At 40.4% G+C, this 27,017-nt stretch overlaps 1 protein-coding gene across 14 annotated transcripts in view; it reads left to right on the top strand.

Annotated features, from left to right (window-relative positions):
* Ptprt (protein tyrosine phosphatase receptor type T) overlaps positions 1–27,017 on the top strand; it is a 1,105,935-nt gene that overhangs the window by 740,891 nt on the left and 338,027 nt on the right. For all 14 annotated transcript variants that reach the window (XM_040732970.1, XM_040732973.1, XM_040732967.1 and 11 more), the window contains one exon: positions 3,770–3,879. In XM_040732970.1, the coding sequence (XP_040588904.1) occupies positions 3,770–3,879 (110 nt within the window). The remainder of the gene's footprint in view (positions 1–3,769; positions 3,880–27,017) is intronic.

Raw genomic sequence — 27,017 nt, 5'->3', positions numbered from 1 at the left:
TGTTTCTGTGGGTTTTTCCAGCCAGGTCTTGACCCCTTTGCTTATTACTCCTCTCAATCTGCAACTTGATTCCAGGAGTTTAGCTCAGTGTTTAGCTGTGAGTGTCTGCTTATGCTTCCATCAGCTACTAGATGAAGGTTCTAGGATTGCATATCAGGTAGTCATCAAAATCATTATTGGGGAAGGGCATTTAAGGCAGCCTCTCCACTATTGCTTAGATTGTTAGTTGGGGTCATCCTTGTAGATCTCTGGATATTTCCCTAGTGACAGATTTAAATCTATAATGGCTTCCTCTATTATGGTATCTCTTTTCTTGCTCTCCTCTATTCTTCCCCAACTCAATCTTCCTGCTCCCTTATGTCCTCCTCTCCCCTCCTCTTCTCCCCTTCTCTTTCTCCTAACTCCCTCTCCCCTACCCCCATGCTCCCAATCTGATCAGGAGCTGTTGTCCCTTTCCCCTTCTCCAGGGGACCATGTATGCTTCTCTTAGGATCCTCCTTGTTTCCTAGCTTCTCTGGCAGTGTGGATTATAGGCTGGTAATCCTTTGATCTATGTCTAAAATCCACATATGAGTGAGTACATACCATGTTTGTCTTTTGGTGACTGGGTTACCTCACTCAGGATGGTTTCTTCTAGTCCCATCCATTTGCCTGCAGATTTCAAGATTCCATTGTTTTTTTCTACTGAGTAGTGCTCCATAGTGTAAATGTACCACATTTTCTTTATCCATTCTTCAGTTGAGGGGCATCTAGGTTGCTTCTAGGTTCTGGCTATTACAAATAATGCTGCTATGAACATAGTTAAACAGAATTCCTTGTTGTATGAATTGGCATCTTTTGGGTATATGCCTAAGAGTGGAATTGCTGGATCTTGTAGTAGACTGATCCCCATTTTCCTGAGGAACTGTCATATTTATTTCCAAAGTGGCTGTATACCTTTAATCCCAGTACTTGGAGAAGCAGAGGCAGGCAGATCTCTTTGAGTTTAAGGCCAACCTGATCTACAATGTGAATTCCAGGACAACCAGGAATATATAGAGAAACCCTGCCTTAAAAAAGAATAAAAATAAAAACTCTATTTGTAAACTATGCAAAAACGTGTGTCTTTACAAAGGGATTATAGTGACAATTCCATAAGACAAAGGTGAGCAAAACTAAAGACACATACAGGGAGATGAGCAAAGGGTGTAGAGAGTGTTCCTAAACGCATCAATGCAAATGACTAATTAAAAGTGAAAAGATGCTTTCCAGTGTTCTAAAAATGACATATATACTTAATTTTTTAAATAGTCAGTGTGGGCAGAAATCGGGCTTAGGCATATTCTTCTGTTAGGAGCCCAGACTTACACAGACTTTCTGGAGGCAATCTGGTAATATGTGTCAAAATCCCTAAAAATAAGATCTACTTAGGCCTAGTAAATTAATTGCCACAAATTTGTCTTGAGGACACAAGCAAAGTTGTGTGTAGTTTCTTATGTATGAGAATGCTTATCAAGAGAGCTGAAATTGTGAAATTTGCAAGAACCTGCATGGATCTGGAAAATATTATGTTAAATCAGGTGACCCAGGCACAGAGTTTCAAACATTACATGTTGTCTTTTGTATATAGCTCTGAGAGCATCTTACTTTTATGTGTGCATTTTTGTGAGAGTGATTTTTGGTCAGAGTCTTCCCCCTCCAAAGGGGCCCATGAGGGGGGAAATATGGGTTTTAACTAAGGAACTCAGGGCTGGGAACAGAACACACATAACATGAAGGTGAATGGGGGCACTGGAAGCATAAGGGCACAGGCAGGGATAGGGAAATGGGGGAAAGAGATTCAATAGCAAAGAACATATGAACATCTCATAAGGAAACCCGTACCTAGTATGATAATTGAAAAATAAATAATATTTTACCTAGTGTTATCCATAATCATGAAATATTTCAATCAGTTTTACACTCAATAAGAAGGGACAGTTGACCATATTATAGTCATATGCCTCCAAGTGGCCATTAAAATGTCTGATCTCAAAAGGAGCATGAGGATTTTAGGAATTTTAATGTCTATGATTTTCTAGTTATAAAAGAGATAAAATATGACATAGAATTGATTAATTTTGAAAAAGTAAATTCAAATTTTATATTAAAAATTATGTATCATTATATTTCCATACAATACTAGAAATCAATCTTTGGATTTTGATATGAGTGATTTTGTCCATCTTCTCTTAAGATTTTGTTTGTGTGTTTTTTTTTCTTTTTTTCTTTTCCCTCCTTTTGCCTTTTGTTGAAAATAGATTCTTTTTTCATACAATATATCCTGATTACAGTTTCCTTTCCTTCTACCCCTCTCAGCCCCTCCCATGCAGATATACTCCCTTTCTGTCTCTCATTAGAAAAGAACAGGTTTCTAAGAGATAACAAAAAATAAAGTAACATATAATAAGATCTAAAAATCTCATCAAAATTGGATAAGACAAATCAACAGAAGGAAGGATGACCAAGAGAAGGCACAAGAGTCAGAGACCCACTGGTTCACACTCAGGAGTCTCATAAAAACACTAAACTGAAGTAGTACTATATATTCAGAGGACTTGGTGCAGACTGGAAGATCTTTTTGTATATTCTTACTATCAAAAAATTATATGCATTGTGTCCATAATTCGAAACATATAAATGCATTTTAATTTGACAATGGGGAACTGATTGCAGCATATGGCTGAGGCTCTATCCATGATGATTAAGAGTATATGCTCTGTAGCTCAGAGACAGGTGTTCCACTCCCTCTCTACAACTTTGGAGTGGGATGACCTTGACCAGGTATTTCATCCTCGCAGCTTCACTTCCTTTATCAGCACGGAGATAACACACTAGGCAGAGCTGTTTTATAGTGTAAGTGAAATAATGCATGTAGAATTCTGAGCAAAGAGCGAGCACTTAGTGAGGGCACCTGCTTTTATAATGCTGAAGTATAAATAGATTTGGTAATGATTTACATGAATTCTTCATTCTCTAAGGGCTTATAAGTAGAAGTTTCAGGAATTGTTTACTTTCTGACTCAGCATCTTCCAGTCCATTGTGTGAGAATGCTGGAACCAGCCAGAAGATGCTGATGGAAAGACTAACCTATTACCGAAGCAGTCCCAGGAAAAGTGCGCTCATTAGGGCAAAAATATAAACATAGTCATACATTGAACTCTTCATCCAACAAACAAGCAGATATTAAGCATCTACCCTACAAGGGATTAAGAGACTCAGCAGCATGATGAGTCAGATGACTGCTTGGACCAAGATGATGTTCTAATTGGGTACATGGTTGCTGCTGGATCCAGGAATTAAGAAACCAATGAAACATTTTGTAAAGTTGGGGAAAACTTGGCAGGGCCATGAGACTGAATTATTAAATTGTTGGCAAACTCATTTTGCATGCATCAAACCGCAATCCTGAAGCAGACTGAAGCCGACTTACATCCCCTGTGCCTGATCAGATTGACGTCGTTAGTAGTCTTCCTTAATAAGTGAATGAGAAACTGCCAGTCATGAGTCAAAATCATCCCATTGGCTGATTTTGTATAGTTTTATTGAATACATCCATATTTGTTCATTTATAGATTATCCATGGCAATTTTTGTGCTACAATGGCAGAGTCAAGATAGTATCAGCCATCAGTCCTAACATATAATGCATTGTCCTGTATAGAAACTTTGATAGTCCATGTTCTTGGTCAGCAAAGATGGATAAATGATGTGGGAGGTTACATGAGGCTTTCAACATTTTTCTTCTATAGTTCCAGGAGCTGTTCCTCTTGAGTCCATCCAAGGCGGGCCCTTTGAAGAAAAGATCTACATCCAGTGGAAACCTCCCAATGAGACCAATGGGGTCATCACACTCTATGAGGTAAGGAGGCTCCTGGACCACTTCAGTTGGCTCAGCCTCATTCAATGAGTGAATACCTGTTCCATTGAGGGCATAGAGGTGAGTAAGATACAACTTGGGTACATAGTTGGGCTATTTTAATTATCCCAAAGATAAATCATGAATTGATATGCTCATGGTTAGGTAATCACTTCTGCAAATGGGTCAATAGCTCAAGGCAACAAATATAAAAGAGAAGACCCAGACCTGAAAGACAAAAGACAAAGTTCCTATGGGAAACCACAATGCTTATGGTGAATTGCCCTACATATATCAGTCCATGGGTTTTGGAGACACACCTATAGTTATTCTGTTTCAAGGATAAAAGATTCCGGAATTTTAACCTGTTCTGTGCCCAAAGTATATAATACCAGTAGTCAACTAGTAGTTCATAATACATTTGCCCATCAGCAAATCTTTCTCATATCAGATATGGAATAGACCATATTCAAGAGTAACACACCTACCAAGCAGACACCTAAAGACAGTAAACTAAGCTGTCTAGAAGTCTGATGCAGAACAAAAGCAAAACTATCTCCACAAATACTGATATCTAAGTCAAGAACCAGCATGTAGGTAAAATTTCATTTATGTATTCTGAAACACCATGATCTTCTAATTCACACTGGACAAAGTAGAAAAGCAGAGAGATAAAGATGAGGGATATGATGGAGAAGTTGAAAGCACTATGGCCTCATGTCCTAAAAGCTTGTCCATAATATCAAGATTCCCTTGGTAACCTCCTCTCTTCAGACCTGATTCCTCATCTATAAGATCAAAGTGCCAACCACTGCTTCAGGTGATAGCACATTTTGAAGAGATAAAAGGCACAGTTTCTCAGATTGAAATATGAACCCTGGTCCACAGAGGGGCTTACACCACATAGCATCCATGCAGAAACCTGCACCAGCAAAACATAGGCTTGGGGGTGCTGTGGGTGTTATACAGTATTTTTCAATAAAGGAAAAGGATTAACCTAATGAACCTATAAGCTTTCTAGGGACATGGATGGTCATAAGGCATATCTGAAGCAGGAGATTATTGCCATGAACAATAGAAAACACCTTGTCTTACTGGACACCTGGTATCAAAAGATCGATCGAATGTCTTCATTTTAGAAAGTTCAAGGAGCTTGGTGCAGTTCTCATGGTTAGCACTTGGAAGGAGGAATACAAGTACCCCAATGTCTATGTTACCCTTCCTGGGTAACAGAGAAAATCTTTTTTCCTGTGTTTATCATAAGAGGAGAAACATTCATATTGGCACAGTTGACTAGGTAAAATATGGTCAAAACATTGTCTGGGAAGAGAGAGAAACAAAATCCTACCGATTCACAATAATTCATAATTGTGTGCTTTCCATCATAGAGACTACAGTCAGAGAGACAGATAGAGGGAGGGAGAGAAGGAAGGAGGAAGGGAGGGAGAAACAGAGACAGGTAGACAGATAGACATAGAGACTTACTGTGCAGCAGAGTAAACATTCATGATTTAGTGAGCAATGGTACTATCATATGAAATTTCTCCATTCTAGGAGTATATGGATTCAAAATTCATGGACCAGCAACATTGAAAGACTTTAGAAACTGATATAAGCTATTTTAGCATCTCTTATTAACATTTAATTTAAAAAGATATGATTCTAAAGCTACAAAAGGATGTCATTTCAGAATAAAAGTCTCTGAAATTGAATGAAGTCAGCTTTATGAATACCTCATGGCAATTGTCTTATTTTTCTCGTTTGAAATGACAAAGCTTAGTCATAAAAAGGTTCTGTTCTTTATACTTACCTGCTCTTGGAAACCACTAGGTTCCACTGTTCTGAAAGTGTGCCTGTATCTCTGCACAGAGTTCTTTTTCAAGAACAGCATTAGTTTTTATACCAGAGGGCTATGCGTTGCTCTAGACTAAAAGCAATGCTTTGCCTTTCTGTGATTAGATAAAGAAATAGATGGACAGAGAAGGTGGTCGAAACACAGTTGTGAGTTAGACTTGTTGAATAACAACTCCTGAATTTGTAACAGGTGTGAGGTTCAGTCTCTGGAGCAGTAGACATAAAATAAGAGAAAGATGGAGAAGTTTACCTGGCTTACTTAGTTATGAACCCAGTGCCTTGTAGAGAATAAAAAAACCCGAATCCATTTCCATGATGGAATCTTAGAGATGGCTTTGTGGTGATATTTTCAAGTAACTCCTCAGACTTTGATTACAGAGAACCAGGGCCAGTAGATTGCTGCCAACTGACATTTCTGTGAGCCATCTGGGAACACACCAAAACTCTTAGGGGATACTGTTTTTGTGTGTTTGGCCCATTGTATTCTGTGTATAAGCATGACTGTGGTGGTGCATGTCACAAGCTAATGAGGCCCAAGCATGATAAGAATGTTAACTTGGAGGTCAAGCTCCTAGATCAGGATCCAAGTTCATCTCATTACGTGGTATGTGTACTGTAGCACATCAGATATTCTCCTAGGACAGCAAGCTTCTCAACTGGAAACAAAAACTAGAAAAAGTATGTTTATTTTATTTTCCAGTTTAAATTTAGATAAGAAACAAGGTTGCTTCACAAGTCAGTTCCAGGTCCCTCTCCCTTTCCCTCCCCTCCTCCCGTGCCCTCCCCCCAGCCCCCCCCCGTTATCCCCTCATTCCCCCAGGGAGGGTGAGGCCCTCCATGGGGGTGTCCATAGTCTGTCATTTCATATAGGGCAGGGCCTAGACCCTTCCCCAAGAGTTCAGGGTGAGAGTGCACCTCACATTGTTCTATGGGAGTCCAAAGTCTGTGTGTATACTTGGGATGGGTACTGATCTGTGCCCAAGGCTCAATAGATTACCTAGGCCTCCTCACTGACACCCAGATTCAGGGGGTCTTAATCAGTCCCATGCTGGATTCCCAGGCTGATGCCTGGGATTCAAGAGTTAACCTTTGTCTGGTCAGCTGTTTCTGGGGTTTAAACCAGCCCAGTCTTAATCCCTTTGGTCATCAGTCCTCCCTCTCTGTTACTGGCTTTCTTGAGTTCAGCTCAGGACTTAACCGAGGGAGTTAGAAAAAGTATTTATAAGAGCTCAAGTGTGGGGGGCTGGGTGAACTTACTCCCCCAAGTCCCGTGAATATCCCACTTCTAAGACACCAGATATAAGAGGAAGATTACCATACATAGGATAGGGAGGTCGTGTGTTATTTTTATTAAGGAGAAATCACATGAGAAGCTAAGAACTGAGGTCAGCACTCTGCTGGTCTCTGCACCTCGACTGAAACACAAGAGAACAAGTGACCCCTTCCTCCTTGCCCTTTATCTCTGCCTCTCCCCCCATACCTGTAAACACGCCCAAATGGGTGTGGTCAGTGCTGTGGGTACCTGAAATCTCTCCCTACAAGTATTAATGTAATCTACCAGATGAGGTTGCTGTAAGGTTCATATTAAATACAATATTAGCACAGTCTTTGGAATTTAGAAGTAATATTATCTATTAACATGTCATAAAAATAAAGAAGTTGAGGGAGAGAAATGTGATGTGTCAGTACTTCACCATCCAGGATGGCATATTCTTATCTCCTTAATTCAGGTGTAGCCTCTGAGACAACAGTGTGCTCCATGAAACAGCATTACCTGGGAACTTCAGAAATATAACACATCATGTCCCATCAGTGCTTCCTGTGTCAAAATTGCCCATGTAACTAGACCCCTGGCAGATTCATGTGGGCATTAACAATTGAGAAGTGCTTTCATAGACAATGTGGCATTTTAGAAAGTTTGTGCAAATGGCAGAGGACCATGCCCTCTTGAGCAGACAGAGAGGAAGAATTCCCTCCCCAATGAGCTCAAGCCAGCCTTGCCCCCATGAACAAACAGGGAACCTTGCTTTTAGAGACATCTATAACGAAATATGTGTTTATGAGGCAATTTACAAATTTAATTAGATGAGACTAATTTGCTTTTTTAAATTAGGATCTAGCTGTAATTTCAAGAGAGGAACCCATAAATTACAAATACTTCCTTCTAGCCTAAAAAAAAATAAAACCTAATATTTTGTTACAGAGGAAAAATAGGATGGCACAAATGGAAGAGAAATTTAGATTGTCTCTGCCTTTCTATATACAGCCCAACCTTGAGGCAGCAAAGTCAAAGCAAATGCATGTATGTACACAGAGAGAGGGGGGAGGGAGGGAGGAAGAGAGAGAGAGGGAGGGAGGGAGGGAGAGAGAGAGAGAGAGAGAGAGAGAGAGAGAGAGAGAGAGAGAGAGAGAGAGAGACTAGCTTTCCATTGTTGAAACCATGTATTTTAATCACAGTGAGTTTAAGCAGTGTTCCGATAAAAATTTCTTCCCCTTAAATCCACATCATACAACAACCTCTGGATTTGTACTTAAACAGTCTTGTACCTCCCCAAACCTGAGTGGCTTTCATTAAGTACCATCTGTCTTTGAACTTTGGTCTCTATTTTATAATCCAGATGTGTCAAACTGTGTCAGGCTTCAGCTGTGTAAGAATTGGTAGATAAACAAGTCCATATCAAACACGCAAAATAAAGGCTATAAACCCGTTTGTTGTTATTTTGCCTGTAACCTGACCAGAGTCTGGGAAAGCCAAGCAATGATGACAGGAGAACCTAGCTAGTGCAACAGCCCTGAGGTAGGAATGACTGGAATGTTTGACAAACAGAGGACCAAAATGGCCACAGTTTTGTGAGCATGGAGAAGAGCAATGAGACCCTATTTGACAGTATATGAGTAGAATATATAGGGTCTAAAGTTTGCCTTTTATCTTGAGAAGAATGGGAAACTCTAGAAGGAATTTAGACAGATAAAAGAATCGTGTGTGTGTGTGTGTGTGTGTGTGTGTGTGTGTGTGTGTGTGTGTGTATTTCTTTGCTTTCTGCAAATTTTTGCTTTTTTGGCTATGCTGGCTGACCAGTGAGCCCCAGACACAGTCTCTTCTTTGCAATGTTGGCATTACAGGCAGATACAGCTATGTCTTCCTCTATACAGAGATGCTAAGAATCCAACTCAGGTCCTTTTGCTTGCTCAACAAGTCCTCTTACCCATTGAGCCATCTCTCCAGCTGTGTGATTTATATTCTTAAAAGAACACATCACTCTTCTATGAACAGTTGACTCTGGGATACACAAGTGTCTTGTGAGCATGGAAAACACAGCAGGAAGCAAGAATACTTCCATTTTCTATGAAACTGTGATGAGGGTTCACTTATTTATTGCTCCTAGGTGAAATACATGAGGTTTGTTATTGCTTCCTTGTTTTTATTGCTGACAGGCCTCAATAGTTTCTATTCAGTCAGAAGTTCTTACCTCCATGAGCTTTTGAAGACTGGGCTGGATATCTCCTGGATTTTCATCCAATAATAGATATGAGTCTCACCACTTCTTCCTTTCACTATTTGCAGTGATGTGAAAATTCTACATAGGAACTCCTACACCTGATAAACCCCTTCAAAAAAGTGGCAGGATACAATATTAACTAAAAAAAAATAGTAGTCCTATTACATCCAGACGATAAATGGGCAGAGATTGAAATCAGAGAAACATTACCCTTTACAATAGCCACAAACAACATAAAATATCTTAGGGTAATGATAAACAAACAACTGAAATACCTGTATAGCAAGAACTTTGAGTCTTTAAAGAAATAAATTAAAGATGGCAGAAAATGAAAGATCTCCCATGCTCTAGGATAGGTAGGATCAACATAGTAAAAATGGCAATCTTGCCAAAAGCAATCTACAGTTTCAATGCAATCCCCATCAAAATGCCAGCACAATTCTTCACAGACCTTGAAAGAACAATAATCAGCTTTATATGGAAAAATAAAAGACCCAGGATAGCCAAAACAGCTCTGTACAATAAAGGAACTTCCAGAGGTATCACCATCCCTGACTTCGAGCTCTATTATAGAGATATAGTCCTGAAAACAGTTTGGTATTGGCATAAAAATAGATAGGTAGACCAATGGAATAGATTGAAAACCCTGATATTAACCCACATACCTATGAACACTTAGTTTTTGACAAAGAAACTAAAATTATACAATGGAAAAAAAAGCATTTTCAACAAATGGTGCTGGCATAACTGTATGCTGGCATGTAGAAGACTGCAGATAGATCCATGTCTATAACCATGCACAAAACTTAAGTCCAAATGGATCAAAGTTCTCAACATAAATCCAGCCACACTGAACCTCTTAGAAAAGAAAGTGGGAGGTACTCTTGAAAGAATTGATACAGGAGACCACTTACTGAACATAACACCATTAGCACAGACACTGAGATCAACAATTAATAAATGGGACCTCCTGAAACTCAGAAGCTTCTGTAAGGCAAAGGACACAGTCAACAAGACAAAAAGGCAGCCCATAGAATTGGAAAAGATATTCAGTAACCCCATATCTGACAGAGGGCTGATCTCCAAAATTTACAAAGAACTCAAGAAGCAAGTCTCCAAAACACCAAAGGATCCAATTAAAAAGTGGGCTACAGAACTAAACAGAGAATTCTCAAAAGAAGAGTCTAACATGGCTGAGAGACAAAAAAGAAAGCACTCAACATCCTTAACCATTAGGGAAATGCAAATCAAAATAACTCTGAGATACAATCTCACTCCTGTCAGAATGGCTAAAATCAAAAACACCAATGAGACTTTATGCTGGAGAGGATGTAGAGAAAGGGGAACACTCTTCCACTGCTGGTAGGAGTGCCAACTCATGCAGCCACTTTGGAAATCAGTATGGAGATTCCTCAGGAAAATGGGAATCAGGCTACTACAAGATCCAGCAATTCCACTCTTAGGCATATACCCGAAATATTCACATTCATACAATAAGGATATCTCTTCCACTATGTTCATAGCAGCATTATTTGTCATAGCCAGAACCTGGAAGCAACCTAGATACCCCTCAACTGAAGAATGGATAGATAAAATGTGGTACATTTATGCAATGGAGTACTATTCAGCGGGGGGGGTCAACAATTGAATCTTGAAATTTGCAGGCAAATAGATGACACTGCAAGAAACATCCTGAGTGAGGTAACCCAGTCATAAAAAGACAAATATGGTATGTACTCACTCATATATGGATTTTAGACATGAAGCAGAGGAGTACCAGCCTACAATTCCACCATGAGAGAGTCTGGGAAACAGGAAGGACCCTAAGAGAGATATACATGGTACCTCAGAGAAGGGGAATGAGACATGATTCCATGAGTGGACTAGAAGCATAGGGGGAAGGGACAAGGAGCTGGGGGGAAAAAGAAGGGGAGAGGATGTCATGGGGGAGCAGGAAGGTTGGGTTAGGAGAAGAATAGAGGATAGAGTTACCATAATAGAGGGAGTCATTATAGGTTTGAGGAGAGATCTGGCCCTACTGAGATTTCCAAAGATCTGCAAGGATGACACCAACTAGCAATTGAAGCAATAGTGGAGAGGCTACCTTAAATACTGTTCCCCAATAATGAGATTGACGACTACCTTGTATGCCATCCTAGAACCTTCATTTAGTGGCTGATGGAGGCAGAGGCAGACACTTACGGAGAAGCGCTGTACTGAACTCCTGGAAACCAGTTTCAGAGAGGGAGGAGTGGTGAGCATGGGGGTCATGACCAGGGTGGTGAAACCCACAGAAATAGCTGACCTGAACAAGGGGCAGTTCATGGACCCCTGACTGATGGCTGAAAGGCTAGCATGGGACTGTTCCATACCCCCTGAATGTGGGTGTCAGTGAGGAGCCCTTGGCAATCTATGTGGCCTTGGATAGTAGATCAGTATTTATCTCTGTTATCCAAATTTACTTTGGGAGCTCATTCAACATGGAGGGATGCTCTCTCAGCCTGAACACATGGGGGAGGGCCTAGGCCCTGCCCAGGATGATATGACAGACTTTGGAGATCCCCAATGATGTGCCTTACTCTCCCTGGGGAGCAGAGTAGGGATTGGGTGGGGGATTGGGAGATTGGTGGGGCATGGGGGAGGAAGGGATGGAGAGGGAGCTGGGATTGACATGTGAAGTAAGCTTTTTTCTAATTTAAATAAAAAAGAAGTAGTTAGGGAATTATAAGCTCATCTGGAAGTATCTGCCTCATGGAAGCATGACAGTCATTGCATGGAAGATGTGGCCATGTGCTATGGGTTGCCCCTTTCAATGGGCTCCAAAGACCTGAGTGTTTTCATCAACAGTGTAGAAGTCTTGCTATTCACACAGACAGTTTTTATGTCTGAGTGCAATTCCAAGGTTCATCGATCAGGGCTTAGATATGAAAGAAGGACAGTACAGCATCTTCCACCTGACTCAGTTTTAGGGACAACCAGAATTCCTCCAACCTAGACCATGACAATGGCAGACTGGGACTTCCAGCTAAAATGAGGTCAGTGAGGGCAAAAACTTGTCAAACAATTGTCTCAAAGTTCTTCAATAGAATCATTGAGATACAAGATGCTCAGAGTTCATGAAAAATAGCATCAATATGTGTTTTTGTTTCAGTTCAATTAATTGTGCTCATCTCTGCCCCAAAATAAAATTCACACCACGTGAGGGAATTGGGCCAGAAGATGTTACACTTGCAACTGGGTTAATGAAGTGTGAAAATATTTAAAATTCAGACATATGAAGCTTCCCAGTAAAGCCTTTCTGTTTAGCAGTCAAAATCACCAAGTTTCTAATTACAGTGTATAAATCTGAAAAGCTTAAAGGGAATGAGAAGACCCTAATGAGGCAGGAATGGGAGTCTTGATTATACTAGACTTGATTGACATTTATCTTGCAAGCTATTCTAGGTACCCAGCATTCAGAGTTAAATAAAACACAGACTTTGCCTCAATAAAACAAGGCAGCATTGCTGTGTGGGAACGCCTTTAAAAGGTATGATAGGTCGGAGAATTGTCAATATTTTTCCAGCACACAGATGGCTGCATTCAATCTGAACAGAAAGCAAGGGCTCCAGGAATCAACATAGTAGAATGCACTGCAAGAAAGCTGTGAGTTCTGAGCTTTGAATAGGATAGGAGCCAATAGTAACACTGATGGAGAGAGGTGACCAGCAGTGCGTAAGATCAGGGTTAAGGGCTCAAAGAAGAGACTACTGGATCTGGATGAATACACACACCACCTTCTGCTCTTAGCTTTACCACAGTGAGTACTCAGGTCTCATCAACACTGGGCTTTCATGTCTGTGGTCCACAGAGGCACAGTGGGAAGAACTCGATATGTTGGGTTGCAGATGGACAGGAGGTAGGAAGGGATCATCTGAATCATGACTAATACAATCCTAATCCTGAATGTGGGTAATTTAAGCCAGACCTATATTAATTAGGATACAAGATTTCCATAATGCAGACCACTATGGGGTATGGTAAGCCAGGCTGGTAACTAGGAAAAGAAACCTCTTGATTCTTTTTAATTGTTCATTCCAGAAATATGAGTTATCTGTTATCCCTGATGCTATACAGAGAATCTATCAAAAAGTCATCATTTCTCCTGCCCCAGTAGTCCCAGGTCAGGCCAAATGGCCCCATTTCTACCTGTCCTTTTCTGAGTGTCATCAAATGTGTGGACCACCTAGTGTTTCTTGTCTGAACCCCACCTATACCCCACTCCCAATGCACTGGCAGTTTCATCATGTCCGTCCTGTTCCTTGACCTCATCTGCATTTTAGGGCACTGAGTCATCTAGCTTCTGCTTGCCTCTCCTATCTGACCTTTTCCTATTAGTTGCTGTGTTCCAGCTCCTCCAACCTTCCATCATGTTCTTAAGCTCTCAAAGTCTCTTGCAGACTTCAGAACACCATCCTTCCTGCCTCCAGCTTCCTATCTTTTTTCCCTTTATAGGGTTTGTTCCTTCTGTTCTTTACTTCCAAGACGGTTTGCCCTCTACTTCCCTCTTTGTCCCAGACTGGTCTCTCCTGCTTCCTCTTTTAGTCACCTGCTTTTTAAAATGCTTTTCCACAGACCACACTCAATTTGTCTATGTATTGTTCTGTAGCCTTATTCAACCTCTTAGACTTTTAGCACCATGAGTTATGGGCCCTGGGATGATGAATTTTCTGTTATCTAGGTGACAATGTCTAGAAGTGGGGTCAAGAATTACATTGCATGCTTTTGTGGGGATATTTGGGGTGAGATTAGTTAGACAAGCATACTGTAAATAAAGCAGAATGACTTATATAATATGAATGGGGTCTTAGCCAATCAGGTGAAAATTTGGGCAGAGAAAAGGCTGAGCTGTGCTGAGTAAAAGGGATTCAGCCAGAAGACCTTCAGACTTGAACTTAAACACCAGGTTCTCTGGTGATCTGTCAGCCTTTAGTCTAATGACCAATGCAAGCCATTTTCATTTTCCATACGACTGTGCCTTGAACACCCAAAATAATAGCTTGTGAATAATATGCACTCAATAAATATTCTCTAAATGAATGTATGGAACTGTGCGTTATCTTATCATGAGGTATGATGAATGTTTGTCTAAGTAATTTAGTGGCTTTAAGCCTGGTTAAAGATTAGTATATTATCTCTTATCATTCCTCAATTTCACTTTGAGCCTAAAACTCTCCTAAGAAAGGAAACAACTTTTTTATTCACATTTTGAGCCATTGAAAAACATGTACGTAAATAAATAATGAAATAGTTATGCCAGTTAGTGAGTAGCTAGATGGGCTTCATCACTGTCCAAATAGCTAAGGCTGTCTTACAGAGGGTTCTAGCTACGTGATCTGAGTGTGTTTGTTTGCTTGTTAATTTTGAACCTATTGAAAGAAGTACAATTTGAAATAAACCCATTCTCTACTCTCCTATTAAGGATCTGCTAAGTAAACACAGCCTGTACAATTGCTTACTCCATTTTCCATCTTACTGGGATAGCCTCTACCTGCTTCTAATGAAGACACTGGGCCATGTTATTCCTTATTCATGGCTAGATACAAGTCCGTATGTTCTTAGAGACTTGAGTTTGAGAAGCCCTGTTTGGTCTTTCCCCCTCATGACTACTGAATGAATAGGCTACGGAGTATTGGCAGACACACAGGGAGACAGCATTGTATCAACGTCCCTTTATGTTTGATAATTGCCTGTTATAACTCAGATGCAGGAGTCCACCACAGGCTTCATTTATGACTCTTCCCCATCTCCTAGATAGCAAAAGTTGGTTCTATTGTTTTTTATAAGATCAAGAAAGATATGTATGTACACAAAAAATAATATTTGCCCAGAGAGGTCTTTCCTAAATCTTAAAAGCCAGAGCTCTGAGATGTCTAGAAGCCATTTTTTAAATTTCTGTGCTCATCACTCACTCTTCATAAGATGTTTCTTTCCTTCCAGAGACTGTAAAAATATAGGCATCTCTGGGTAGATGCCATAGACAGGGCAGGGTGTGTGAGTCTGACAGGCAGGAGGTGTTTTATTAGGAACAGCTCTGGATGAAAAGGCTGATTTCTGACACTCAGAGTCTTGAAGGAAGGAGGCATGTTCTGAGGTAAGTTGCATTGATGTAAGTAGGTCCACTGTCGATACCTGTCACCCCCCCCAACATATCAAGGATGCCTATATTTAGCCTCGGGTGCTCTTTTTTTCCCTGTTACAACATGGGGATTTGTGATAGAGCTGGGGGACATGATAGAAGACATCATCAGATGTATAGACGTGCTACCTAAGGTCAGAAAACTGTTCTCCTGGCAATAAGTTTTCCAGAAAAAAGACATGAGTCACTCAGTTCAGCTGTAAACAGCAGGTACCATTGCATGGGGATGCAGTGTAGACACGCAAACACACTTGTATTGGAATGTCAGTGTGTTTGTTGAAGAGTTTATATTGTGAGTTTATTCTGTGGCTTACTGGTGTGAGGATAAACACGTAGTCACATCTGATGAAGTGTCTGTGTGAAGTGTTTACCCTTATACCATATTCAGCTTCCAAAGTCCCTCCTCAGAATTGTTCCTGTTCACGGTGGAGAATTCTCTTGGGAGAACCTGTCATGTCATCTCAAGAGGCTCCCAGTTGCAACTCATGAACTTTTTTTGTGATAACATCATTTAGAAATTTGCTGAGGGAAAATTTTAGATTAAAGAAAAAAATCTCCAGAAGAGATGAAGGATGAACGTGAAGTTAGCTGTGTATTTGCTCAGTGTGGGCTCTTTCAAGCCCCTTATGTGGAACTGCATTTGAATGCACTGCATGGATCCAGAGCCTTTGTAGGGGACCCTCCTGTACAGTCACATGACCAGTGAGGGAACCCTTCCCCTGGTGGCCATGTCCTTTCAATACACCGCCCAGAGGCGGTGTTTAAGTTGCTGAGAATGTCTTTAAACAGCATAGCTTGATCTCTTTTCATGTCTGATGTTTTACCATTTCACTCCTGTGGAATTCTGCCAGATTGGGTGGCCAGTAAAGCATGAATGCACTGCTTTTAACTGGCTGCATGGTTTGTTTCTGTTTCAGTCAGGGTCCCTTAGTATTTAGTGCATAAATGAAGGCTATCTGGACAGGTGGTAGCTCTGAGCCCCTGAAGGCAGGAATTCAAACTTGCAATTGATTGCAGCTTATCTCTGTCATTGTTTAGGAAATAGCAGATGGCTTTGCTTTCCCTACCCCAACCCAATTGGCTCTTTTCTTTTTATTACTTTTTGCTTTACTCTTTTTTAAAAATCTTTATTTAAATTAGAAACATACTTGCTTCTCATGTCAATCCCAGTTCCATCCCCTCCCCTCCTTCCCCACCCCTACTAGCACCCCTCAGTCCCCCACTCAATCTACACTCCACTCACCAGGTTGGGTGAGGCCCTCCATGGGGGATCTCCAGAGTCTGTCATTTCATCTGAGACAGGACCTAGGCCCTCCCCCATGTGTCCAGACTGAGAGAGCATTCTTCTGTGTGGAATGGGCTCCCAAAGTCAGTTTGTATGTCAGGGATAAATACTGATACCCAAGGCCCCATAGATTGCCAAGGCCTTCTCACTGACACCCACATTCAGGAGGTCTGAATCAGTCCCATGCTGGCCTTTTAGCCATCAGTCTGGGGTCCATGAGCTCCCCCTTGTTCAGGTCAGCTATTTCTGTGGGTTTCACCAGCCCAGTCATGACATTCATGCTTATCACTCCTCCCTCTCTGAAACTGGCTTTCAGGAGTTTAGTTTAGTATTTAGCTGTGGGTGTCTGTGTGTGTTGTATTGAGTGTGTATCTAGAAAATGGGTAACATGTTAGAGTAAATGAATGTTTAACTAACCTCCCCAACAAAAGTCAAACAATTTTCTGAAGAACATTGTTTGCAAAATACAAGTACCATGATGATTTTTAGACACTATTTTAAATATTGTCATGCTCTTCTTGACCAGGTAAGTGTCAAATAGCATCTAGTTACTATCTTCCTGTAAAACCCCAGGATCATAAATTTCTACTCTTGCCCTTTGCCTTTCAATTAGATTGTGCCCTCCTGTCTCTAGCTGTGTGATGTATTTCAGAACATATTCTGATGCTTATCCACTTGGCTATACACATAGCTTGATAGTTTTAACCCCTGTAAGGTATCTTTTGAAAAACCCAAGTCTTTTAATATTAAATTTTCAGTCTTGGTTCATTTTGGTAAGAATCTGTCTGTTCTAACAAGTCGTTCTCTAACCCTAGTCCAGAAGAACTTTCCTGCATTTTTACCAGTATTTGTAAGTTTTTCTCATGAAATATATATTGTATCTGTTTGTAGTTATTTTTATATATGGTACAAGACGGAATACACAGAGTACTTATTCCAATATGGGATGAATACTTTAGTTGAGTCATCTCAGTAAGTCCATAGGTTTCCCTTGCTTTACTAACTGTAGATATAACTTGCTCCCAAATTCTTGGTATGTCTTATATATTTTTTATGATTTCTGTCTTCTGCTGGCCTCAATAACAACCACACATGTCCATAATTATTATAGTGTCATATTTAATCTGGATCTCTGATAGAGCACATCCCTCTGCTTCATCCTTCAGAAATATCTTGGTTATTCTTGCCCTGGGGGCTTTCATTTTAGAATCTACTCATCAAATTTAATGAAAACATCTGCTGCCATTTTGATTAGAATTGCATTGACTGTGTAAAACTATATGTGGGTAATTGACATCTTTACAATATTAAATTTATCTATATTTAGGTTTGCCTTAATATCCCCCCATAATTTTATTACCTTACTTATAGAAGTGTGCTGTGTTTCACATAAAATCAGCATGCCTACTTTGGACTGAAATAATTGTGTCTCTCAGTGTCATTTTCCTGTGTCTCCATGACCTTCTATCCTGCCTCGGGTTTATTATATACAGAAGTCTTTGTTGTCAGAAAGTCCATGTGCCTGCTCTTCCTTGACCAACTCATTTTACTGTATACCTTCTACCTTCTCAGAAAGGCCCCCTATAATTGCTCAAAAATGAGACTTTTTCCACACACCATTGTTTCTCATTACTATAAAACATGCCACAATTTATCATTATCATATATTTATTTGTGTCTCTTATATTATAAATGCTATGCTGTGAAGACAAGACCTTTATATATACTATTCACCATATGAAAGAATAGAATTCTTTATGTGGGACCCATTAAGTATAAATGTGATTTGTTAGTGCATGAGAATTAGAGTGGTTTCTTAAGGTGGCAAAAGTACAATCAGTGATATTCAAGCTTGTCATTACTTTGTTCTCAAACATGACCTAAAAGTCCATGTGAAATCTCAAGGGTCTGTATCAGACTCTGCAGTAATCTTTAATGGAATAGATGGCACCTCAATGACCAACAAGTTTGCCTTTAACTCATAAATTCAGTTTCTTAGCCACAAACTTGCTAAAGCTATGAGTCTTTACTAATACCTGCATTCCAAATCCTAGAATACTACCTGCTAAAAACAGACACACAGTAAATAACTCCTTGATAAATAAAACTACATTTCAAATTTGAATCAAATCTCCTTCTGTAGGATTGCTTAATGAGTGTGTTCATGTTTGTGTGTGTAAATGTGTGTGCAGGTATGCCAGGTATGCATGGAGGACAGAAGTTATGTGTGTTGTTTTGTAGCACTCTCCAGCATGGTGTGTGTGTGTGTGTGTGTGTGTGTGTGTGTGTGTGTGTGTGTGTTACAGTGTTTCTCAGTGAACCTGGAGCTCACTCATTGGCTAGACTGATTGGCCCAGCAGCTCTGGGGGATCTACCTGTCCTCATGTACTCTAGTACTAGGGTGCCACCTGTGTGCCACCATGCCCAGCAATAGGTACTAAAATCTTAATTTAAGGCCCTGTGCTTGCACAGAAGACATATTGCTGACTGGGTCATCTCCTCAGCCTTGACTGTTTAATATTTTTAAAGTATTTGTTCTCTAAGAATATTAATGATGTTCTAACATCACATTGTGAAATGTGGAGAGGGAGGAGAAAGACACCCCTATGCACATTCTCCTCCACACACCAGTATTTTATAAACAGGCTCATTTTCTTTCTGGACATCATGCATTCACAGCATCTCTGATATGTTGATGATCACATTTTTACTCTTCACCCTGTCCAACACATTTCCATTTATGTGTAATCCACTTTATCTCATTTAATGACTCTCTGACAACATAGACCATGTCTTACTTTGTAATCACTTTATTTGGGATGTGTCGATTGATCTTTCTAGAATGTAGAACAGAATGGGGGGACATAGAAGTGAACTTCTCTTTAAACAGCTGGTGAGGAGAGTCTGACTCCTGCTTTCCTTCCCCCTTTTATAGATTTGTCAGCAGCAAGCAGAAGGACTCATATGCCTCCCATTGATCGCAGAACTGTGCTCAAAATAATAGCTCTCTGTGTTCAATAGAAATAGATCTAAGGGAGGAGAATAAAATAATATGTCCAGATTGGGATGGAAATCTATAAGCTCAAGGTTAGATGACTGGGCATAGATGACTCCTGTTTAAAAACTTTCAGTTTGTTATTTCCTAACAGAAAGAGATGCATAGATGGCATAGATGTGTCCTCATTTCCCCTAATTCTTATTCCCATATAAATACCAATAATCTACCAGGGAACACTCTTTTACAGGAACTGCCATGGCCTCAGACCACCCCTCTTCATGTCAAGACGCCGGAGGTGGTTATTTCCAGTCAAGTGAGGTCAGCATTTAGGGGGCAGCCTGGTTTCAGAGTATTGGTGTGTGGCTAAATTACCAGTCAGCCTCACAGATTCTATTTTGTTTGTGCTTTTATTGTTGTTTTGTTATACTTTTTAGTTTTTTGTGTAATGTGTACTGGTGTTTTGCCTGCTTATATGTCTGTGTGACGTGTGTGTGCCTGATGACTGCAGAGGCCTGAAGAAGGCCTTTGATCTCCTGCCCCTGGAGTTACAGACAGTGTAAGCCTCGTCAGTTCTGGGAATTGAACCTGGGTCCTCTTGAAGGATAGCCAATTCTTTTAACTATTGAGCCATCTCTCCAGCCCTGTGCATCTGTTCTTGTAATAATTTGTGCATACCTTTTCAGTCTAAGCATATTTCAGTTTCAAGCACTTTTCACAATAGTTATAATCTTTATGGATGTTGCCATAACCCCTTCAAGGACCTAAGAATTATGGATCAGGAAAATGAAACTCAGGTAAATCTCCCCAGACACTGTAGTCTACCTGGCCTGTGGATGTCCCGTCTGCTGTACACTAAGGCAAGGTCTGCTCATGTCTGGATCAGAGTCACTCCTATCTGGTGATTGCAATCAGAATAGAGTGTTGATGTAATCAGAGGCATTAGAAATAAATTGGGCAACTGACTGGTTCTTGGTGATCAACCTACTCACATAAGGACCCAAGCCTGTGTGTGGAGGTGCAGAGAGTGTGTCAAGGCCAGTTATACTTCCATGTCCTCCTAGAAAGAACCATTCAGGGTACCTTGGGGCTGAATCCCTCCAGCTTCCAGGCATCAAGACTAACCCTAGCTGAAGCTTTCATTACTCCTTGACTCTAGGTAGCATCTGGTTGAGATTGTTCAGGAAGGCATAAGGAAGGTAAAAACTAAGAATGGAACGGGCAAGCCCTCTTCTCCCACAGCTGGTTTTTCTTCTTACTAAGGTGTGCTTCTGCTCTTCTTGGAGTCTTTGGGCAATGCTCCATGAACTCTGGCCCATGAAAACAGCCTGTCATTCCCAACATCAGTCACTGTAGTAGTCACTCTACTGATGTGATGAAATGCCCTGACAAAAACAACTAAAAGGATAAAGGGGCTTGGTTCACAGTTTAATGATGCTGTCCATCCTGGAAGGGAAGTCATAGCAGCAGGATCCCAAGGTGGATGGTCACACAGAGTGCACTGTGAGAAAGTAGAGCGTGATGGATGGTGCTGCCCAACTGGCTTTCCCATGTTTTTGTTCAGCCTGAGAACTCTGGCATGGTGCTGCCCTCAGTTACTGTAGCTCTTCCTACCCCAGTTTATCCAATCTGGAAATCCTCACAGGGATGCCTGCAGGCTTCTTTCCTAGGTCATTCTGGATCCCGTCACACTGGCAATAGTAAGCCCCACAGACATGTTGTCAGCTCAGAGTTCTCTTTGTCCCTTCTTGCCTTCTGGTCAGTGTGCTATCTGTAATACTGGCATACAGTTCTCAGTACTGAAGCTTATGTGTCTTGCTGTATAGAAGAAGGATATGGGTTATAGAGGCCTTCTGGAAGAAGAGGCTGGAAGGGGAAAATCCCTCCCTTGAACAAATTGTCTACAATCATCATGGCTGAAGATCAGGAAGATGAGCATATGTAGAAACCTTATGATGTCTTAAGGAACTGGTATGTGTATCCTTCTCAGTGTACTCAACTACACCCATATTCTGTAATCTTAGCCTCCCTCAGATAATTTTTATAACCATATTACAGAAAATTTAGATATTAGAGAAAAACACCTATAATTTCCACCCCACTACAATAATTTTGCCTTGTGTTTTACCTTTATTAATATGCATACATTTTACCTAACAATAATTACATAAAATTTGTTATTGTAATTTTTCATTAAGCATTTTATCACAATCATGATGCCTTTAAAGTACCATGGAAACAGCTTATCTTTTTTAATGACTGCATAATTGTCCATTGACTGTGCATTCCCTAATTTACTTTTCTATTCCTCTATTGTTTTCCCATATTTCAGATAAGACTATGATAAGCCACAGACTTATGGTAGTATTATATCATGATGAAAAAAACATGACCTTCAAATCAGATTAACCTGAATTCAAACCCTGTTTCTAACACTACCCAAATATCTTTAAGGCAAAATGAACTTCTTTGAAGTTAGTTTATTGGCTTAATTTATTAAAATAATATCTAGGCAAAGCAATTTTCAAATACACAGTGATGAAATATTATAAGAGTTAGATAGATTGCTCTCATAGCTGCCAAGCAACCATTCAATGTCATAGCTGGCTTTTTTCCTCCTGTGAGTAGTGTGTTTTCTGTATTGAACAACCTCTACCTCTCTCCCTCTCCCTCCCACCTCTCGCTGTCCTTCTCTTACACACACATACATAAAACTACAGGGTTGAATGAAATGAACTCTCTTTGTAACTCTGGTACATATTGCCAAGTTGTTCTCAAGTGGATTGCACCCTTGTGAGCATGTGTTTTGAGTCTTGTGTTGAGCTTTCATGCCAATCAAGGAGTCTGGGAAGCAGGCCTTTGGCAGCCCACCAGAGATTTATGTCAGCTTTCATGATACCCTCAGAGCAGGCTGATGCGTGAAGCGCTCATCACACATGTCAGCAGATCCATTTGCACTATCCAAGGACGTGCTAGGAACACTCTTGCCTCATCATCTCCTGTTCCCTCCCTCTTCCTTGTGCAAGGAAGCAGAAAGTAGAATGTCTGGCTCCCAGTAGTGTCCCAGTGGAACCTGACACCCTATGAAAACTCTGAGTTGAATAACTCCTAGCTATGTTACTACAGCATCTTTCATTAACTTCCCCTGTGCTACACCACTAGGCATGCCTGTCCATTGTCCTTCCAAGACGTCAGCAAACTCATCTGACGTCAGCAGCATCTGTAAAAGGAAATAGCTGCTTGCCTCCAAGAGTGGACCACCCTGTGTTCCTGAAAACTCATAAGACATGTGCTATCATTGGTCCCATCTCATATCTCATGAGAGTTGTGGTGTTCCTGTCCCAAGGTCATACTCATTTATATTATAATTTGGCAACTACAGTATTAAATAAACTAGCTTTCAGCCAAGATTTTCCATCACACCAGAATGACCTCATTTTTAGAACCATGTTCTTTCTGCTTTAGGATTCTCCTACTCTGTGGAGAGTCTTTCCTGATCTTTATACTTGCCCCTTCTGGGTCAGCACCAGAACAACAGTGCTTCCATGACTGATATGATCAAAATCAATTTGCTGAAATTGGATCATAAAGCCCACCCTTGATTCCAGTTACTCTTATGTTTCATCATGACTAAGGATGCCCACTATGGATGTTTCAGACCTTTCTAACTTCCCAGTTCCTTTCATTTCTTCATATACCCACATGTTTACATTACAACCATATCATATTCCCTACTACTCTTTTCTTAATATCTAGAGCAGCATAGATGTAGAATATATCTATGTCATGCTTCCTTTATTGTTTCCTCAGTTAAAAGATCATCTCAGGAATACTTTATACATGTGTATTAATGGGTCATTCCTTATTTTATAATAACTTTCTTATATTTTGAACTGTGTTTCTTAATGCCTGCATCAGTTGACAGCTCAGAATTCTGAGATTTCCCGGGAAAACACTCTGTTCAGTGTTGAGTCTCAGGGCCTATATGTGTTGAATCTTTCAAGGTCATCAGTTGTGCCCATGTCTTCTGTACCTGCTGTCCCCTGCAAAGAACTGAGTCACAGCTCCCACTGTGTTGCCTTCATTTCTTGCTTCTGTTCCTCTGGACCTGTTCCCAGCAGGACTTGGGAACCTTGTCTTTTCTGTTTCCTGCTTCCTCCCATTTGGAAAGGTCATAGATCTTCTCAAGGTTACTTTCCAGGTTCTGTCACCTGTCACTCTACTCTTCTCCCCCTCAATTTCCTCTCCCACTGAGCCTTCAAGTGGCCTATAGATTTTAAATGATGCTCAACTCAATTATCTACAGTCTTTCATTTGTTTCTGGAAGACCCCATTAAAGCACCATTATCATTACCAAGCACCACTCCCAGCACTTATCATCCTGTATTTGTTGAAACCTTATAGCCCTTCATTATAAGCATTATTTCCTATTTAAACCTGGTACTTGGACAGAGGGATTAAGTTACCTAAGATCTCAGGACTAGTGGGGCCAGAATGAGAGGAGGATGCTTCATGCCTGAGTGAATATTGCTTCATCATTATGGTTCAGTTGGTTCAGTTTGCAAATCTCTTTCCACTTAAACATTTTTGCAGTTCAACAGAGGTATTCAGCACTGTCCCTCCCCTTATGCAATTGAATGGCATGCTTGACCGGATGGCTTTGGGAGGGTTCTGGGACAAATTTCTGTCACAAATATTCACTGTCTGGCCTGTCAACATTAAAAGAAAATTGCAGAAGGCAAATAGGGATAATATTTTTTCATTACTGGGGAAAAGTTTCCCATTCCAAGTCAATTTTTAAAGATAAAAAAATCATTTACCCACATCTGCACAGCAGATATCAAAACAGGCAAGGCTCTGTGTGAACTGCAACCACAGCACTTCATAAGGTTTCTCATTTTCAATCAGTTATTTAAAAGAAAGCAAACTAGACACAACAAAGGAAAGCAGTCCTAGACAGCTTGAATGTCTCCTTCTCTCCCCCAATTGATCAATAACCCAGTCACCATGTTCCATCTGCAACTTACATTTGCATAGCACACATTGTTTATTTTTTTCTGTTCAAGGCAATGTTTTTCAAACAGGTGTCTTGAAACCCTCGTACAATGGGTACCTACACATTTGCACTTAGAAGTTGCTATGGCGTGATTTTTGTTTGTCCCCTCCCCAAAATTCATAAGTTGAAACATAATTCCCAAAATGGTGGTGATAAGAAGTGGGATCTTTGAAAGATTAAACAATAATTAAATGAATGAAGGGGCTTGCCCTTCATGATAGTATTATCCTTATAATAAGTATTCCTTATAAAATGGTTCTGGAGAAACTTGTTCACACTTAATGCCAATACAGACATAGCTAGAAAGCACTATCTATAAGGAGAAGAGCGCTGAATCTGCAGGGATTTGGTCTTCAGTGTTCCCAGCCCCCATAATTATGAGCAGAATATCTCTGCTATCTGTGATACCTAGTATATGGTAGTTAATCTAAGACAGAGGTTTATAAATTTTTCATCTGGAAAATACTCTTAAAATGAAATAAAATGTTTATTGTTTTTCTTATTCCTCAACTTCCACAGGTCTTTTAGCAAATTTTTGCCACGTAGTAAATGGCAAATAGACAGCTGTGGAAAGTGCAGAAGGGAAAACGAATGGCGAATAAGGGAGAACATTGTGATCCAGGCAAGGGCCTTCCAACCCAGACAGGCTTTCAAAGTTCCTGTGCATGCAAAGGCAGGTAGATCTGGTCTTTCCTGAGATCTACTCTATCAGAAACTGCTCAGTGGAAGCAGGAGATATAAATGCAGGGGAATCCCTATGCAGGTGTATTTAGAGCCACTAAGGGAAATCTCAATGGCCCGATGTTGTCCCCCTGTCTCAGATCTGCTTGGGTTTTCAGCCTCTCTTGAACTCTCACATCCATCACCTGTTACCATCTTCGGCCATTACGTCATCTTTTTCGAAGATCCACCCTTCATAAACAGAGCCTATCCAGCAAATTCGAACAACTTCCACTAGCCTGTCTGTCTTCCCATCCAGCATGTTTTCTGACCTCTGTGTTTTCTTTCTGGACACCTGCTTCCATGTCTTTGTTCTGCTAATTTCAACCACTTACTGCCACCACCTTCTCTTACCTCTGTCCCTTTATGCACATTAGTACAGTGATAATTTACCTTTGAGGCCTCCTCTCTTCATTAATGTCTGTTTCCGACCTCAGTAATTTCAATCATTCATTACTATTTTTCTTTGTGTTCTTTGTTAGGCTTTATTGCAGAGCACTTGACAAAAATTGTATCTATTTAAAGCATACAACTCACATGTGTACACACACACACACACACACACACACACACACACGTGCACTGTGAGGTAACTACCATAGCAAAACAAATCAGGATATACATCCTTTCACATAGTTATAAATTTTTGTATATGTAGTGAAAGATCAACTCTCTTAGGACATCTCAAGTATATAATATGATATTAGTAACTATTAGTTGTCATGTCCCTATTAAGTCTCCAGCATTTGTCCTTCTTGCATAATTGAAACTTCATGATCTGTCGCCTACATTTTCACATCTCCTCACCCCCAGCTTGGGGAATATTATGATAAATTTAGTAAGCCAGGTATGGAAAGATAAATACAGTGTGGTCTTGCTTATATGTGAAATCTAAAACAGCCCAGCTCATAAGGCGAAGGATAAAATGGCAAATTTCTGAGGTTTAGTGGCAGAGTGCTTACCTAGCATGAATGAGATTCTGGGTTTGATACCCAGTACTGGAAAGAAATTAGGTTTCCTGCCACCTCAAATTGGCTTTTGCAATTGCCTATGCAATATTCCAGAGAAAATACATCATTGTAATGACTGGATTACATTGTAGGGTGGTGTGTGTGTGTGTGTGTGTGTGTGTGTGTGTGTGACTAAACCTCTAAAAAAGCCTGTAATTCATCAGTGTTTCTCCAACAAGTAGACTATTCTTAGCACACTGAAATACTCATGAGTGCATGACAAATGTGCGATGTTACTCAGCTCTCTCCTCCCTCTCTCAAGTCAATATAGAACTAGAGCAGTACGTTGCAAAGAACTATGGGTAAGGGAAAATAGCTCTTTTGAGTTTCTTTTTACACATGATTTCCTCATGTTTGTCTCTTTGCCCAGACCCACACTCTTCCATGTACACATCAGAGACACACACATCTCCTTAATTTAGAATTCTATCTGGAACCAGCTCCTTGTATAATACCTTTTTATGCTGTTCTGGACTGCATTCTACATTCTTAAGGTGAAAGACGTTGCAAAGAACTGTTTTATATTTATGTTCTTACCTGAAT

This window comes from Mesocricetus auratus, unplaced genomic scaffold (assembly GCF_017639785.1).
Source record: "Mesocricetus auratus isolate SY011 unplaced genomic scaffold, BCM_Maur_2.0 Super-Scaffold_100028, whole genome shotgun sequence".
NCBI lineage: Eukaryota > Metazoa > Chordata > Mammalia > Rodentia > Cricetidae > Mesocricetus > Mesocricetus auratus.
The sequence above is the reverse complement of the archived record's forward strand: the minus strand, read 5'-3'. Positions and strand labels throughout refer to the sequence as shown.